This window comes from Lonchura striata, chromosome 9 (assembly GCF_046129695.1).
Source record: "Lonchura striata isolate bLonStr1 chromosome 9, bLonStr1.mat, whole genome shotgun sequence".
Lineage (NCBI taxonomy): Eukaryota > Metazoa > Chordata > Aves > Passeriformes > Estrildidae > Lonchura > Lonchura striata.
Window position 1 is genome coordinate 1,069,361 of NC_134611.1, and position 18,943 is coordinate 1,088,303.

General features: G+C 50.4%; 1 protein-coding gene across 1 annotated transcript in view; it reads left to right on the top strand.

Annotated features, from left to right (window-relative positions):
- The first annotated feature begins 2,206 nt into the window (after window positions 1–2,206).
- RXRG (retinoid X receptor gamma) overlaps window positions 2,207–18,943 on the top strand; it is a 40,438-nt gene continuing 23,701 nt past the window's right edge. The window contains exon 1 of the mRNA XM_077785235.1: window positions 2,207–2,319. Coding sequence (XP_077641361.1) covers window positions 2,223–2,319 — 97 coding nt within the window. The 5' untranslated portion in view covers window positions 2,207–2,222. The remainder of the gene's footprint in view (window positions 2,320–18,943) is intronic.

Sequence of the window (18,943 nt, forward strand, 5' to 3'; positions counted from 1 at the left end):
AGATTACATTAGTTGCAGCAATAATCATTCTCATGGGATTATTACATCCAAGCTTGTCTCATTGCCTTTATCCTTTCACACATTGTCTTTCCTGGTTCCCCTTCAAAGGGCAGTTGTGCGTCTATGTCGGAGCAAGAAATTAACTTGTTAGTAATTTATGCATCATTTCCTCCAGCCACATGTATTTAGGGCAAGATCAATAAAACAGAATAAGGAAGTGGGTGGGTATTGTCACCGTGGGGCTGAAATAATTCCTTTGGTATCACTCTAAATTCTTCCCTTGCACATGAGAACCCACAGTCCTGCCCATCATCTGTTTGTTTGGCTGGACTGAATCAACAGGACGCTTTGTGTGCTTGGAGAGTTCATGTCCTGCTTCTTCTGCTCACAGCCACACAAAGTGCCTCAAGTGAACATTTAAGATTTTGAGAGAGCCGTGTTTTGCAGCCTTTCTTATGGCTCCTGTCATGGAATTAAAGCTGTGCCATGTCACACTGGAGATTCATTTCTGGAGCAGCTCCATGCCCTGGCAGCTGCTGTCATGTGTTAGGTCTGAGAAAGGGAAAGGGGTGGGAAGAGGGATGTGAGCACCACAGCTCAGGAAATGTCACTGCTTGTGGGTGCTGGGGATGCAAGCCAGAGTGGATCTGAGAGGTCACTGGCAGATTCAAGGGGATCTGGAGTCTCTGAGCAGTGATCTGACTGCTGGGCAGCCCTTTCTGGCTAAAAACAAAATAAAGAAACTAAGGAATTTGGATCCATCTTACCCACAGCAGTGCAAGGATATAAGAGGGGCAATGCTTGTGGCTGATGGAGCACACTGAATTTCTAAAGAGGAGTCTCTTTTCTCACCTCCTGGCTTCGATCCAGACTGCCCTGCAGGGTTTCAGCTCCATGAGTACTTGAATTTGAGGAATTTGTTGTCGTTTCAGATTAAGAATTTCCTGAAAATGCGAGCGAAACCAAACCAGCGATTTGGCACCCTCTGCATGCCTGGACTCCCTGTGGCTGCCTGTCCTGCAGGAGGTGTCCTGGCACCTGGCACCGATGTGGAAGGGGCTGTGTGGCCTCACTTGGCTTTGGCAGTGCCCTGCTGCTGATCTCAGCCGTGCTCCAGATCCTCAAAGTCTCTGGAGGGCAATATCTTGAGACCACTCTGCACTTTGGAACCTGCATGTTTTGTTGCCGTGAACGTGGAGAAATCTAGAAGAGGGAGGTGGTTAAAACCCCCCAGCAGGTCTGGCTGGCACCCCAGAGGAATTCTTGGTGGAGCTGTGCTGGGCTGGGCAGCACACAGTGTGCAGGATGGGGCAGTGGAGGCAGAGCAGTCTCGCCCTTGTTGACACAGCCTGAAGGAGAGCACCAAGGAGATGAGATACCAAGATTATCACTTCAGACAGGGGAGAGGAATGCTGTTTGCCTGTAGCTCTTCTCCATCAGGACTGGCAAAATCCAAACACGAAGATGTCTATGCATGGTTAGAGAATGTAACAGAGATAAGCGAGCACAGGAACAAAGCCAGGGGCTCTATCTTCAGCACCAGAAAAACCGGTCACAGCACAGGCTGGTTGTTTTCTGAAAGCCTCCTGGAGACAAGGGTCTGTCCAGGTCACCTGCAAGAGCTAGGGACACTGCCCAGGAGTGTGTACAGAACATTGCTCCCTTCACACCTGCCCCCATTGTCCTCAGACAGCTTCGGTGAGGCAAAAGCAGCTATTCTTGTTCTCCATGGGAGTCCAGTGGTGATGTGGCTGACACTGCCACCTTCTCGATGCTTGTTAGCAGATAGAGTTGGTGCAGATGAGAAAAAACAGTCAACTGGCAGAGAGAAGGAGGAAAGCAGAACTGAGGCAGATGCTCAGACCGTATGGATGGCAGTTGTTGGCTTGGTTTCGTTCCTTTAGGAGCTGGGATGAGAAGTGGCTTCCAGGAGACACCTTGTCAGCAGAGCTGCTCTGGACCGACTGCTTGGCGTGGCAGGGCCCTTCCCAGGCAGCCCAGCCCTCCCCAGCCCTCCCCCTGGCATTGCAACATCCTCTGCTTTCCAAAGAGACAGGAGCCCGAAGAGCAAACACAGGAAACCCCAGCTCCTGGTCAAGGTCTGGGAGGTAAATTTGTAACTTAGGACAGATTGGGAAGATGCTGCTCTGTAATGTGTAAATACTCCTCTCTTTCTCCAACAGCCCGGAGCTGCTGAGGGAGCTGATCCCAAACCTCCCTTCATGGTTGAGTCTGCTGAAGAGACAGGACACGGGTTGGAAATGCAGCCAGGCATGCAGGCTCCTTATTCCCTGGAGACAGGACCCTTCCCTCACTTCTGTAAGTGCTGCCTGACCCCGGGCTCAGCTGTGGGCTGGGGGGCTGCGGGGGACACCACTGAGCTTGCCAAGAGCTGTGGGGTGTGCCCAGCCTCCTGGGCATGCTGCTCCTCTGGCCATCAGTGCCTGCTGAGAGCCCTTATGGGACTGGAATTTGGGTGCAGTTTTGGAAAGAAACCCTCGTAACACTGCGCTGTGCTCTCCACTGCAGGAGAGCTCAGACACTGGGAAAAGCTGTTTAACAGCAATGGTGGAGGTGTGATGGCACAGATGGGCTCGGGGAGGAGGTGGCAGCTCTGTCCTTGAAGGTCTCTGATTTAGGGCAGGGAGATGGGCAAGCTGAGCTTTCGTTCCTCTGTGTTTCTTCCAGACCCCTGAGCGTGTGTTTTTCTTCTGCACTAGAGGAAAAGGAAAGTTTTCAGGGCATGGAGGGGGACACTGTGTTTATTAATGGCTTATACTAAAGGAGGTCTGGCCATCAGCTCATAAAGGGTAAAAAAGAACAGGTGGCAGTTACTGGTAGAGCTCGTCAAGAGCTTTCCATGAGAATAATACTTTTAACAAAGTGATGGTTCACTAAAAACTGAACCTCTCCCTAGATAAATATTGATTTTGTCAAATATATTAAATATGTGTGTGTATGTACAAAGAGAGAGAGAATTCCACTGGAAAACTGTCTTAATGGCCTAATTAATTTCAGATCCCTTTGAACCTGATTTGGGTTTGACCTGATTCAACGTGTTTCACCACTTCTGCTGCATATGAGCTTTTTGAAATACGTGTGTATCAATATTCTGACCAAAAGAAAATATTTACTTGCCTTTATATTTTCCAAGTCATAAGAAATATAAGCCAGCTACCTCTCTTGCAACTTCATTAGTAAATATGTCACATATCCATATCAATATCAAGTTTAATTAGCATCAGCAGGCACACTACTTGCCTGATTCCTATACATCAGTGGCACAACACTGGAACTGATACAGTCAGATGCAAAGTAATCTTTGCACAAGTTCTGAACTCTGGAAATCAAAACCAACCTGTGTTGGGCAGATGTGTAAGTAAAGGCCAGAGAGAAAATTATCTTCTTGTCTCTAGCTCTAAAAATCTGTCAGCCTACTTTCACCCCTCAGGATGAGGGAAGGCTGCACAAGATCCCTGCGTGGTGCTCAGCCCCAGTCTCAGTTTCAGGTTTAGACCCCAGCCTGCTGTCTGGGAGTGATCCACAAAGGATTTGTCACCAGCTGCAGCCAGCAGAGCCCAGAGATGGAGTCCAGCGTGTGCTGCCCAAACCAGCTGCAGGTACTCCCAGGCTGGCTCCTTCCCCTCTGCATCTGTCAATTAAGTGAGCATCCTTCCCATCCTGACTTTTCCCAGCTGACCTTTTTAAGCTCAGTTGCAGCTTCTTCCCCCTGACAGCTCTGAGGATTCATTCTGAATGCTGCAGAGGCAGTTGGTTTAGGGGAGAGGTCTGCAACCTTTCCCTTCCTCAGGGACCAGCTCACGCACACCCAAACCACTGGCGGGGAGCTGGGAGATGCTGCCTGTGCCATGGTCCTCTGCAGACAGCGAGCTTGGAGCTGCCTTTTGCACGAAAATAAATGTCTGGGCCAAGTCAGGGAGCTGGGAAATCACAGGGGACTGCAACGGTGGCAAATGGATTTGTAGAGAATTCTTAAAGCTTGACAGAAGGTTCACATAGTGTGCGTCTGTATGTAAACTTTGAGATGAGAAATGTTGGCTTGGAAGTGTCCATGGACATGGTTAAGAGAGAAATGGAACTAGAAACAAGTTTCAAAGGATGGTTTTGTAAATAAGACTAGGTACTTCAGAGAAATAGAACTATGAAAGATGCACTGTAGTAGGACCCACGAGGGGTCATTTTAGATGCTTGGCTTTAAGGCATTTACAGCATGGTGTGGCAAAAGCTGATAGACCAAGAAACACTTGTAATTAAGAAATAATTGGCTTCTGATTGTGATGGCGTGAATTATAACATCTGTATTGTCTCATCCTTCACTTGAGACTGGAAATGGAATAAAAGTTTTTTAAATGCCTCTCAGCTGCCCCATCTCTGGGTCAGGAAAGGGCTTAATCAGACATGGCACAACAGGAACAACTGCTGCTGCAACTTTCGTGTCACTCCAGTGACTTCCGAGGGAGAAGACTTTTCTTACTCGGCTCCTCCTTGCAGTGGAGATGGAACATTAAAAGCACTTTAATTAGCTAATGAGAAGGTTACTCCTTAGGTCAAACCTAGAGTGTTGTAGCAGGCATCACTGCAGTGACAGCAGTGGAGAAAGAGTGGGAATGTGTTTGTTTGCAGATGCTTTGTGCTTCAGCCAAAGCCCCAAGGACTTTTTTACCCACAGGAGGAGGCTAGAGGGTGGTTTGGAATTAGATTTCTCTCACCTTGATGTGATGTTGGTTTCTTTCCTTGCTGCTGCTGCTTGCTGGGGTGATTCAGAAGTTGAGCTGAAAGCCTTCACCGTGCGCCTGGTGTGATGCCTGGCTCTGTGAGTCAGACTGTTGGGCCAGTCTTGCCTGGGCTAAGGGACATCCTGGTGCCCAGGAGACCCTGCCTCGCTGGGCTGCCCCTGGGAGACCAGGAGCTGTCTGGAGCAGTTCCTCCGTGCCCTCTCCTGTGTCCAAGGGCAGTACAGCAGCTCTGAAGGACCAGGATGCCAGTGCCTGCTCTGCCCTTGATGTCAGTGGCTGCTGAGCACATCTGTCTCTTCACACGAGCCCTTCTGCCCTGTGGGGATTTTGGGAAGATCTTAGTTGCTTTCTTGTTACAGTTTTTTTAATGGGAAGCCTTTGATACAGTTCTGGCAGGAATTGCTCTCACCTCGGCCTGCTTCTTCTGAGCTTTCTCCAGAAACATTGCGGGTCCTGAACAGCACATTTTGGGGCCAGGTTTTGGATGGTCCATTACCCACCTGTGAGGGGTGGCAGAGGTGACAGTGGCATTGTGTGGAGGCCAGGCTGCTTCCACTCCCACCTGGCAGAAGTCCTGCACTGTTAAGAGTTTTATCCATATTATATATCCATTATATATCCATATCCATATTACATATCCATGGCTTTATCCATATTTTTTGTTACAGCTTATTTTACTCTGGTTATGTATGCATTTGTTGCTAGAGTAAATCCTCTGTTTTGAGTGTTTGGAGGAAGAAAAACATTACACTGCAGATCCTGTAGGAGAAGCTGAGTTCAGAGACTGAGACTGACTTGGGGGGAGATTCTTCAGTCCTTGGCACCAACCTTGCTGGGCTTGAGGGCACAGAGCCGAAGAGCACAAGGAATCTCAGTCTCCTTCTAAAAACAAACAAAATCTGAGTCTGCCACTCCTCAGCACCCTGGGGAGTCCGTGGTGTGTCTGCTGCAAACCCAGAGCAGATGAAGCTGCCTGGGGAGTTGGGCTGTCTTGAGGTGCAGGCTCACTCCTTCCCCCTTGGGCCCATTTCTTTGGGCTCCCCGGTGGAAAAGAAGGCATGGGAGCAAAGATGTCGTGTCTGGATGCTGAGGGCTGTGCTTTGCATGGGAGCCAGCAGGAAAGTACAGCACTGTTTTGGGAGGAAGGCTGCCTCCATGTTTGGCTGGCCCTGGAGGGGCAGCGAAGGGGTTAAAGCTCAGCCGTTCTGCCCAATCAGTCTGGCTTGCCTGTAATAACCAATTAACGAAGTGTAATTGTGCAAATCCATATGTGGCAGTAATTACCAGAGAGATTAATGGATTCCTTCCTTTCTAAGCGGACCCCACCGCAGCTTGCCAGCGTCCCCCCGCCACCTGAAAGGGCTCACAGAGGGGGGAAAGAGGGAGCTGCTCTTCCCTGGACACTCTGAGATGAAGCCAAGCGGACAGGGAGGCCCTGTGGGGACTGCCCTGTGCTTGTTTAAATAACCCTTTTCATCTCCCTGCTTTCCTTACGTCCAGCTCGCTGCTCCCTGCCTTGGACCCGGCCTCTGAGGACAGTTCGTGCCCAGCCTGTCCAAGCCCGGGCTGCCACGTCCCTGCCCTCCCCATTGTCCATTCATTCCCTGCTCCCTGCTCCCCTGGTTAGCCCTAATTGCTGCAGAATATCTCGTCTGTTTGCCCTCTTCTTTTGTAGCTTTGTTATTTTAGTTGCAATGGGTAATCCAGCAAACTGTTAAAGGCATACAGAGGCGAGGAGGGGACAGCAGGGTGCTGGGGGCAGGTTTGCAGCCAGGATGTGGGGTTTGTGTTTGGGGGAATGGCAGCACGCAGGCAGGCTGGGTCTGACACATGCTCTAGGGTGGGTTTTATTCAGGATATATGACCAGAGAAGCCAAGAGTGACCCTGGAGCGTGTGAATATTCCCCCCTCCCAATGCTCTGGGTGGTGAAACAGGGCACTGCTGAGGGAGGAGGGGGAGCATTTGTGGACCTGTCCCCTGGCAAATCACCACCTGGGCAACACAGACTCCTCCACAGCTGCAGCAGCACCTTGAGCACTTGAGATGCAAAGAGCCTTGTCCCACCCTGGTTGGATTTCACCCCCCATCACACACATCTGAGCGCTGCTACCCCGTCGTGGGAGGGAGCTGGGAAGAGCTCAGCCCTGTTGCTGAGCTGGGCCATGCTCCCTGGCCCTGACAGGGCTCTCGTGCAGAGCCTGAGCCCTGGGGAGGGCTGGTGTGCTGGCTGGGGAGCCATCCATCACCGCCCGCACGCACAGGGCACACGGGCCCCGGGGCTGGCGGTGCCTGCACAGCAGGGGATGGGGCAGGTGGCTTCAGAGGGATGGCAGGGAGTGCTCACATCACATCTCATGTCAAGCATCCTCCCTGCCTTCCTCTCCAGGCTGAAAAATGGATGCTGGGGTTTGAACCTGCGTCTGTGAGTTTATTTATTTGTTTGTTTGTTTGTTTGCTCTCTGCGTGTAGGCTGGGATTTGGATTTGGAGTAGCTCAGAGCTGCGTGGGCTGGGTGAGAGCTTGTCCTGGGTGTAAAAAGCACTCAGAGCCAGGCCAAACGTCTGTCCATCTTAAAAATGATGGATACATCCAGGGAAGATAGAAGCAGAGTGAGTCCTTCCTCCAGCTGCCTCTGCCCTGAGCTGCTCAGCATCTCCCACCACTGATAACCTTGTGGTCCAGGACAGGCTGCCCCCACATCTGTAAGGATATCTGCACAGACATCCCTTCAGAGCACTTCTGGCTGCTCTCTGGCAGCCCTGGCCCCATCCACTGCCACACAGATGGTGACAGATGTAAATGACCTTTTTCTTACTGCTGACTTGTTGCAAAGGTCAGGAATGTGGCGGCTCCAAGGGAGTGGCTGTGCAAGGTGCCCATCAGAGACACAAGCAAGGTCTTCTCCAAGGAGGGTTACAGATGATGGGGGAGGTTCTGGGACATTCTTTCCTGAAGGTGATAGGAAGGCACAGAAAGGTGCAAATTCCTAGAGGAGTGGGAGGGGCAGAGAACACTGACTGAGATTCTGCTTTTGGGTCTCCTTGCCTGGGGTTCTGGGAGCCAGGCCACACAGACTGCTTGGCTTCCACCCAGGAAAAGGCAGCAGGGCTCCTCTTGGCCATTCCAAATGGGATTGCTTTGTTTGTCAGACAGGTGTGTCTCCTGGAGTCAGCTGAGGCCCTTGACTCTTTTAGCTCTTCCATTCCACCTAACCATGGGTTCATCAATACTCCCCTTGCTGCTTGGTTCTCCTGGGTCAGAGGTTCTGTGTGCCAAAGCATGTGGTAAATGCAAAGGTAAACGTGTTTCCTGGGTCTGCTCTGCCTGTGGGATCTTTCCTTTCTGAAAAGCTTCCCACTGGGCACAGATGCCTGGGGGGATTCAGGGAAATACTCAGGGCACTGAGTATCTTGCACAGTCTATGATGTGCTTGAAGTGTTGGGTCCTTGCTGCCCTGCATTTTAGGTACCAGGGCTGCAAGGTTTAGTAGGTCAGTGTGATTTAAAAGCCTCATTACTTAAATGAGCCATGGAGACTAATCTGTGTGGACATGGCTTGGCTCTTAAATACCCAGAGTTCCTGGTGGGAACACTCCTTGGCCTGTGCTGATTCCCAGTTTCTGCTTAGGAACTATCTGATGGGAAGTGCCAATCTTTGCAACCATCAGGACAGACCCTGGGACTGTGCCCTAGGACTGGTGAATTTATCAGCCTTTCAGAGGGTGTGCTGCTGGTCTGGAAAACTTAAGGCCTGAAAAGGGACAGGGCTCCAGATTTTCCAGCTGGGATCTGGCTGGCTGGCAGAGGAGACAGCTCTGTGGAGAAGCTGATCTTTAGGGCTTGCTTTAATAAGCTGACTTAAGTCAGTGCACATGAGTGCAGTGCCAGTCCCAGGTCATTTCTGTGCTTCTGCTGTGTAGAGACTGCTCCTTCTGCTCAGAGACTTGAAAGGACAGGGCCAAAATGTGTGGCTGCTGCTCTTTTCTCTCCCTCTTTTTCTACTGCAAAAGGGTTGAGGGGCAAAGGGCAGATATTTGACAGCAAATGTCATTCCACATCCCTGCAAATTCTTCATGTGTTTGCTCCTTGCTCTTGGGCTGTCATGTGTGGTGTGGTCTGTCCCTGCCTTGATCCTGGGCTGGTCCTTTCTTTGGGGCATGGGGAATTTTGTCATGCTCCCACAGCTTTAGATACCAGTGGATTTTTCATTTGGTACAGGGGAACTTGTAGCTTTTGAGAAGAGAAGACGAAAGGCAATGGAGGGCATTGATGAGGGAAGGGATATGCACTGTAGCTGGCTCCTTACCCACCCCTGGGCTGCACAGGGCACCAAGGGGATTTAAACACCTTCTGCAGGGGAACCTTTCTGCTGTAGAACATCTTGGCTGAGTTTCATGTTGTGTTTGTCTCCCTTTGGCTGCCACCAGGAGGTGAGTCTCAGGAGAAGGACAGCTGCTAGGACAGATGAGAGTTGTATGTCTGTGCTGGCAAGGCAAAGAGGAGGTTGGTCCTCTGCATCTCAAACAGACTGGGTTGGCAGAATCTGTTGAAATTAGTTGTACCTATCAAGAGATGACCTCAAAATGAACCTGTTCCTTTTCTGTGAAATGGAAATGTCTGCATGGCTTACAGGACAGGCACAAACTACCAAGAGTGGAGTGGTTTGGGCCACCAGTGGAGGCAGAGACAGTGAGGGCTGAGCTCTTTACATCCCCCTTCTCCTTTTTTTTACTGCCAGTTCACAAGGGGATTCTTTGGGTTTGCTCATCTTAAATACTTCATTTTGTGCCTCATTGCTTGGGTTGTGCCTCCAGGTTTGGTGTTCATGGTGGGCACATCTGCACCACAGCATGGACATGGCTGTGTCTCTGGGCAAAGATGGGGTCTGGTTTACTGGCTGGGGGATGTGGTGTGGGGCTTTTATTCCCTGATGACTCAGAGGCATCATAGGTGTGAGCTGGGGGCTTCCACAGGCTGGGTTGCTGGATTGGAGTGTTTGGAGCAATGGAAACTTGTTCCAAGTCTTGCCTAAAAAATTCCTGAGTGGAGTTCAGGAGACCCATCCCCAGAAATCCTGTATCACTACAGAAACAGGAGATCTTTGTGCATGAGAGGAGGCAGCAAAGCCTTAAGAAATCTGCCTCTCCCTCCTTGAGGACACACTTGGGTTTTAGTGGTATTTGATTTCCTTCCATGCTCTCAGGGGACCCAATGGATGGGAAGAAATCTACTTTAAAAGGGGTTAAATGTACCAATGGCACCTGCAGAAGTGAAGTGGAGGTGGGATCCAGGTGAGCTGTCTGGCTCCTGAGGAGCTCCAGGAATCCTGTGAGAGGGGCAGCTTCCCACTGTGGCTAACAGGAAATGCCTCACTGACTGGAGCAAGGACTAAACTCCAAAGACAGCTGGCTGAGAAGTGCTGGCTGGAGCTGTGCCATGCTGATTTGGTGGATGTGACTCTTGGCCCTTGGTCCATATCTAAAGCTCATGGCCATGTGAACTCATAGTGCTAATTTGGCATAAATGCCCTCTCCTTCCTCAGATATTTTCAAATTATTGTAATGGGGCCAATTTGATAAGGCAGGTTTTATCCTGGGCCAGATCTGCTGGCTGCCAGAGAACAGACTCTGCTGGAGACATGTAAGGAGAGACAGGAGTGGTTCAGAGAAAGCTGGAGCCCTCACTGTGGCATTGACAGTGTGCAGTCAGAGGCTCACACCTGATCCAGGCAGAGCTCCGTGCAGGAACTCAGTGTGAACAGGCTTGAAGTTGTGGTCTTTCTTGGACAGGACATGAATCAGAAATCCAAAAGTACCTGCTGATCTCCCCTGTCCCGTGGCAGGAGCCAGAGGGACCTGGGATCAGATGTCTTTTCATAGATATCAGCCTTCTGGGTTTTTGGGACCTGGCTGCTGTGGCTGGGACCTTGGGGATCCATGGCTGTGCCCTCAGCCATGAAGGTGCTGGTGCTAGCCCTTGATGTGGATGTTCCTCTTGTGTGGGAATCCAGAGCTTCCCTCTGTCTGCCCTGGCAGGCCTGGGACCCTGGCAGGGCTCAGGAACCCCCCTGGACAGAGCCCCCAGAGACACTGGCTGTGATCTCTGGCCGTGGAAAAGAGTTTTCAATCTTACAGAATGAATTACAAGCTCTGAGTGTTTGATACGAGTAATAATTAAGTGTGGCACGGGTGCAAAATTAAAATTTAGGATTCTAGATGAGGGGTCCAAAGGGGACAAGATGGAGGAAATTGGGTGTGCCTTGTCCTTTTTCTCCTTCTTCATGCCCTCCATGTTTCACTGTGGTGTTGGCATTTTTCTGTTGGTTCAGGCTGGGGACACACTGTCCAACGTAGGTGACAGATATTGGCACGTTATTGTAAATCCAGCCCAGGGAGTTTCTGGTATTTAATGTTTGTCACATCCCACTGAGGGCAGAGCCCCACACGCTGCCCTGCAGGACAGAGCTGGGCAGGGCAGCAGAACATGTGAGAGATAAACAGAATAAACAACCTTGGAACCAGCACAGACCAATTATGGCTTCTTCTTTGGCAGCGGGGCAGAAAGACAGAGACTTTCTACAATCTCAGGATCATCAATAGCACAGATTCCGACACTCTTGGATGCCTCCATCCCTCCTCCCTTGAGAAAGGAGCTAGTCCAAGCAGGAATAACCCCTGTTACCTTGAACTCCAGGACAGCCACGTTAGCCTGGCTGGTATAAATAGACTGTTTGAGGCAGCCGGACGTGATGGAGATTGACAGGTTGTCTCCGGAGTTTTGCACTTGCTGAAGCAGGAGGAAATGTAAAAGCATCAAGGTGGGGATGGCACAGCATGAGAGCAGCAAGCAAAGCCCCCCAGCTGCACAGCAGGCTGTGCCACCTGCCAGGGGGGATGCAGGTGGGGGCCCTTGGTGGCCCTGAGCAGGGCACTGCTGTGACAAGACCTTCCCCAGTCTGTGGTGAGCCATGCAAAGTCCAGCAGATGCCTCCTGTGTCACCAGCTCAGCCTCTGGCCAACAAATCTGCTCGCAGAAATCCAGCAAAAAGATAATAAAGAATTGAGAAGGGTCAAGGGGAGAAAAAAAGGGGTTGAAAGTTTTCCAGAAGTTCTGCAGAGATAGGTATGGGGATCAAGTTTCACGTAGGTAGTTTGTTTCTAGCTAGGCAAAGAAGCCTCTAAATCAGTATTTATTTGTGGCTGAGGGTTGCCTTTTAAATTTTTTTAAAGTACTTGTCCCTACAAGCAGCAATGGAGGGCTAACCTGGACAAGGATCACCTTCTGTTGAGATGTTTTGTCTGAAGAATGGTTGTGGGAAAACTGGGAAATTACTGTGTCTTTCAAGATTTCTCTGAGAACCCTAGTTTTTTGGTTTTGTTCTTTTTTTTTTTTTTTTCAGCAGATGAGGAAATCTGGAAATCTTGGTCAGGGTGTAGTTTTCTTTGAAGGAAGATAACCTGTTTTCAGGCATTTTGCAGAAATCTCAGCTTCACATCATGTGAACAGCAGGGGTAAAGATGGGCTTGTGTTTAAATGACAACCTGTGTGTTCTCAGGCATTCTGAATGGAAAGTTTGCTTGCAGGGTGGTATGGAGGAGGTATCAAGTGAACCTTTCTTCACCTGTCCTTTGACTATCCCTTGCTGAACACCAAATGACTTGTCAAGGTGAACTTAAGAGCTGAGTGTTCGTTTCCCAACCAAATCTCTTCTGGACACAAAGCCCCTTTGTCAGAGACCTGCTTTTAGATGTGAGAGACGTCAGCACTTGCACATAGAAATCCTCACTTCATTCAGTGCTCATCCAGACTGGAATCCTGGTTTTACAGCACAGTTTGCTGTCTTGGATGATGGACAAGAGACATAAGGTGCTGCCCTTGAAGTGTGAGGGATGGGGGACTCTCCCAGCTGGAATACTGCGGTTCCTTTTTTGTCTCTCTGATCTTTATTCCACGAAAGGTAAGTAGCTGGAGCGACCTGTCTGAAAGCAGGCAGGGAGCTGTGAACTCCCAGACTCTGAGCTTCCACTCTCTGGACCCCAGCACTGCTTCAGGGTACAATGCATGCCCAAACCCCTTTGTGCTGCAGCACAAACCCCCTGCATCAAGGGCTTGCTCATTCCCCCGCAAGCCCAACCCAAAGCAGCCGACGCATTTGACAAAATATCATTTTCCAGAGGATCCAAATGGCCACTTCTTTGGATTCACCTTCCCAGGAATGCTTTGCTGCATGCTTTTCCATGACGCTACCGCTGCTGACCTTTCTGCTCTGGCAAGGAGGAGTCTCTGGGAAGCACATAGGCAGTGATTCTTCACGGTTACAAAGGCCGGGATTGTTGGCAGCTTGACGCCCCAGAAAGTGTCTAATTGACTCGGCTCTGTCTAGCTGGGCTCCCAATGGATTTTCTGCCTCAGGATATCTCAGCATTATAGTGGACCTGTTGTTTTTGCTGCCCTCACGATATTCAAGAGGGCATTGTTGGAGCGGAGAGCGTGAGGCGGAGCCCGTCGCCCCGCGAGCCGCGGCCAGCGCGCAGGAGCGTGGCGGGTTCACCTGCCAGCCTCACTCGGGGCCTCCAAACTCTCTTGGAGCGTCCCCTCGGCTTGATGGGCACAGCTGGCAGGAGTAAATCTGCCCTTTGCAGCTCAGGGAGCCTTAGCGTGGAAATATCTCTGCTGGTTAAGCAATGTTTGTTCACCCTGACGCCTTGGAGTGGTTGCTTGGAACAGAGGCTGGACAAGATTAAGAGAATAAAAGCCGGTATTTATTGAAGGTTTTCAAATAGGTGCACCTTGGGCAGTAAAAAGCCTCCCAGAGAGGCTACACCCAAGATGAACAATGGTCACGAGTTTTTCATACAGTTAAAAATCTGGTCCCTTTACATATCAGGGGTTAATCCTCCAATTACAGCTTCAGGTAATGAAATAATTTACTCCGAGTTTGCTCCCCCAGTTCACTGTCATTTACATCTCTCTGGGCTTGAGACTATAAGGTGTCCTTGAGTTTCAGGCCCAGAGAAGAATTGTTTTGTCTGAATAAAATGGGAGAACAGTAGCTGACAAGCTATGGAGCTTTAGAGTTATACACGAAAGCAGCAGAGGGTCTGAAAAATATAAAAGCTAAATCCTAAGGCATCAACTCCAGTGCATCTCCAGTGTGGGCTTGGCCCAGGTGCCTTCCAGGCTGGGCAGAGGCTTTGACAGGTATCTCTGTCACCTTGCACAAATGCCTGGGAGTCCTTTACCCTCATCTGTGTCAAGATACCTAAGTGCCACCACTGGTGCCTGTCTGTGGAGGTAATTCCCTGCAGGATTGGGCAGCTGGGCTCCGCCACCAGCAAAGCTGCTGGAGGTGCTTAGGCAGGCGTAAGAGGATTCGGTGACACCGCTGATTAGTGTCCAGGGCCTCATTACGGTGCTGATAATTGCAGGTCTCCCAGGTTTAAACAGGCTTCTTTAAATCTGCCCTCAGAGGCTGAGCTTGGCTGCACTGGGACGGTGCTTTCTGCAAGGTAGGCAGTGCCCTCCCTGCCTGGAGCAGCCTGGCACTGGGGATGGTGGCCCTGACACCTTGGGGATGGCACTCACCCTGGGTGGCAGCTGTGGGGCTCAGGGGCTTCTCTCTCCTGGGGAGAAGGAGAGGGCAGGCTGTGCTCCTGCAGGTGTGCCTGTGGTGCTGCTGTTTGAATGTGCTGCTGTCAGTAATTGCATTAGCCCGGTGGGGCTCTCTGGGCCTAATTTCATTAGCTTGGTGTCTGTGGTTATTGCTGGACATGAGGAAGGGCAGGGATGGATGGGGAAGGGCTGATGCAGCAGCTCCCTTCCTCTCCATCTCCAGGGAGGCAACTTGCTTTTGGAGACTTGTGCCTGTCCCAGGCCAATGCTGTGGACCAGTGCAGAACATGGATGAGGCTGGCTCAATCCACTTTGCCAGCCTGGAGAAATCCAGTTTCAAGTCCCTGCTCTGGCACTGACTTGCTGTTTGGCCCTGAGTAGGTCACCTGGTGTCTGTGCCACCCTCAGAGGCCAGCAGGGAGGAGAATGGGCATTTTGGCTCCTGGAGTGCTCAGCCTGGTAGCTCTTATTGCATCTCATTTGCCACGTGAAGGGAGCCCCAGCTTTAACACCAGCACCCCACAGGAAGTGGGTTTCCCCTGGGATTCTGCTACTCTGGAGCAGTGTGGCAGGAGGAAGATGAATGTGCAGATGTGGGGTTATAAGAGCTGCAACCTTTTTATTTGGTCATATCTATGGCCTCAGTATGTACATAGACTGCCTTTGCCTTTAAACAAAGATGGGGTGAGGCTTGATGAAATTCTTGAACATATTTGGGTTTTTTCCTAGTTTGAGGAAAAGGGACCATATTTACCTTCCAGCTTTCCTAGTTCTGGTGTAAAGTGGGATAAAATTATTCCCCTGTAGGCCCTTATGCAGTCAGTCTTCAGAGACCAGCACCCTAAAAGGCTTGGTGGAGTAGTACTGGTGGAGGAGTTCTTTGACATGCTATTCCAGCACACTCAGAAATACTATCTACAGTACAGTGGCCTTGGAAAGGTAACTGGGAGGTGAGTGAGTGAGCTGGGGATCCCAACACAAGGTTAGCATCTTGTTGGCTTGAGCAGTTCTGCTTTGTCAGGAGTCCTGCTCTGACTGATGCCCCATGTGTGGCTGCTGGATGCCCCCTGGCAGCCCTGAATCCCATCTGGGTGCAGCATGGCCATGGCTTTCCTTCCTAAATTAACAGTGGCAGTCATAATGTCTTCTCCTTTTACACAACAATGAGGACGGGCAGGGGAATAAAAAGCATTTAATACTCTGAAGCTGTGAATTATGCTATTCTACAAGAAACTGAGGGTCTGCCTCTGTAAGGTCCTGCAGTATGGCTTAAAAGAGACTGGGCTGGCTACTAGAGTCTGTCTGTCACAGACTGACTCGGGTGCAGGGACTGGAACTTCTCCACGCTCCAAAATCCATGGTAGTCTCCTAAATTAATTGCTCGCCGCTTGATTGGCCTGAGGAAAGGGCCTGGAGGGGTTTCCTTGAAGTTGCTCTGTGTGTGCATGTGTTCTGCAGTGCTAAGCACTCACTAACCCAGATCTGCTAAAAATCAATAAAGTAATCCACTTACTGCTTGGGACTGCCAACCTTTTTAAGGAGCTCAGAGCTGTTTTGTCTTCTTTCCTCTCCCAAAGAAAGAAAAAAGCTGTGGGGATGGGGGTGCTGACAGAGCTGGTCTAAAATCTTTGCTCCGGGCAGATCAATAAAAATAATTCCCTACTAAAACTTCATTAGCATGGAATTAAAGCCGCTGAGATCCCGCGTGCTGGGTGAGAATAAATGGTGCTGCTAAACCTCGGCACGGCTGGTGCTTAGAGCACAAAGCTGCTCACACCTCCCCATTCCCAGGGCTGGGCTGAGCATGGAGCTGCCTCTGCCCCTGCTTGGCAAGGGCAATGTGGGAATCCAGGGCTTCCCTCTGGCTGCCCTGGCAGGTCTGGGACCCTGGCAGGGCTCAGGAACCCCCCTGGACAGAGCCCCCAGAGACACTGGCTGTGATCTCTGTCCACGGAAAAGAGTTTTCAATCTTACAGCATGAATTACAAGCTCTGAGTGTTTGATATGAGTAGTAAAGTGTGGCATGGGTGTAAAAGTAAAATTTTAGGATTCTAAATAAGGGGTCCAAAGGGGACAAGATGGAGGAAATTGGGTGTGCCTTGTCCTTCTTCTCCTTCTTCATGCCCTCCATGTCTCACTGTGGTGTTGGCATTTTTCTGTTGGTTCAGGCTGGGGACACACTGTCCAACGTAGGTGACAGATATTGGCACGTTATTGTAAATCCAGCCCAGGGAGTTTCTGGTATTTAATGTTTGTAACATCCCACTGAGGGCAGAGCCCCACACGCTGCCCTGCAGGACAGAGCTGGGCAGGGCAGCAGAACATGTGAGAGATAAACAGAATAAACAACCTTGGAACCAGCACAGACCAATTATGGCTTCTTCTTTGGCAGCGGGGCAGAAAGACAGAGACTTTCTACAATCTCAGAATCATCAATACCTCAGATTCTGACAGGCACAAACCCTCCTGCCCAGCCTGAGGGCAGGGGACAAGCCAGGCTGGCACGGCAGGGAGGTGTGACTCGAGCAGGTGGAAGCAAAACTGGTGTGCAAGAGTGGATTTGTCTCGAAACAGCATCTGAATTTGGAATGCTGGTGGGCACCTGGGGACCAGGGGCACAAGGCCACACTGCATCTCTGCACAGGTGCTGGACAGCCATGCCAGAGCTTTCCCAGATCAGAGAAACATCCCTCTGGCAGGTCGTGTGTGGGGCTGCACAAAGTCCCCCTCTTGTGTGGAACTTTTGCATCTTACTGAGTGGGTATGTTTGTGTGTGTGGATGTGAAAAATCACTTCTTTTGAAAGCAGGTTGTTTGCTACGATATTTTATTTTTTTTTTGATTGAAAAATGTTTCTTTGGGTCTTGTGGCAGAGGAAAAAAAAACTTGCCCTGCTGAGAAATCCAATTTTCTATCAGGAGATTGAAACAAGCCACCTTGCAGCCTGTTGCTCAGCAGTGCCCTGGGTTTCTGCCTGCAGGGCATTGAGGTATCCCTGCCTGGTGCCTGGCTTTTGCTTCCTGCTCCTAACAAGGATCCCCAGCGTGGCTGTTAAAGGACAGCACTGGAGGCAAAGCCAGTGTTATCCTGAAACAGCAAACTCTGCCAACGGGTTAGAAACCCTTGTGGTTGCTGGGATTGCCACCACTTGGGTTAGACAGGGTGGATGGAGTGTGGGGCAGCCTTCATTGAAACAGGAGCTGTGGCTACATCTCCTGCACCTGGATGCAGCTGTGAACACTGGAAGGACTGGCCTGAGCTGAGAACATTCACTGGGATGGCCTTGTTGTATGCTGGGGGCAGGATGCAAGCTCAGCCGAACAGGAGAGGGACAGGACACAGCACTACACAGTCAGATGCTGCTGTGTTGTGTTGTGCTCTCATGCTGGTCATCAAACCCTTTGGTCTCCCTTCCCCAGGGCTCAAACCTTGTGGCCAGTGAGATGTGTGCTCAGCTGCCTCTCCTCCTCTGAAAACAGTTCTGCAGTGCCATTAATGTTTGTGCAATAAAACAAACGAGATGTGAAAGGTGGCCAGATAGAAAATACAAGAGTGATCTCTGCTGTCTGTATTCCCCCTGCAAGACTGCAGTTGCTTGGTTTTTTTTGCCACAGTAGAACCTACTCTGAATACTGATCTCTTGGTTGCTTTTTTGGTTTTTTAACTGTGAGAAAAAAAGAAGGTGTGTGTAAAGCTAGGCCACAGCTAATGGGCTATACAGAATGCTGTTCCTACTGCCTGCAAACCTCCTTGTTCCTGACAGCAGGCAGGTTATCCACTTGTTCTGCTCTGTGGAGATGCACTCCCAAGTGTTAGGTTCCCATTCCCAGGTAAAGTCTAAGTCCTGGAGCTGATCTGGTGTACCTGCTGTCCATAAAAAGCTGTGCATCCTTGCCATGGTGTCCTCCCAATACTGCACATTATCAAGTCCCCACATGCAAATGCAGAGCAGGAATTGGAGGAAATAAAATCACTTTTTAAAAATAAAGGTTGTTAATATAAGGGAAAGGGAAAACCCTTGCCCTTGCCTAAACTCCAGCTAGAGATAAATGGATGTGGCAATATCTGAGAGCAAAGGAAGAAACAGAGCTAACAAGGGCAACCTTTCCTTCTCCTGCAGATGTGATACCTCAGGGCTGACTGCACCTCAGTCAGCATCTGCCTGAGCTGCTGCTGGGTGCTCTGAACAGCTCTGGGCTGGCACAGTCCATGCCTTCCCCTCCCAACATTCTTTGTGCCAAAGAGTAAAATGGGTCCTGGGGTCACCTAGAGAGAGCCAAGTGCCAGAAGGCCCTTGTAGGATGCCAAACATCCTAATCTGTTCTTCCCTCTTTTTGTCTTGCTGCTTGCATGCCATGCTCCCCATGGTCCCTCCGGGAAGGCAAAACCCCTGAGCCCCCTTTCTCTGCCATGTGGCAATGACAGGTCTGCAAGCCACCTTCTCCTCCAGCACACATATTAATGCAGATCTCTGGCAAAACTGCTCCCTCCTCCATTCCTTTGAGGTGGCTTCCTTTGAGGCTTCCCAGATCAGAGCCCAGAGTCAGTGGCTGTGCTGTATCTTTGCCTCTCCCC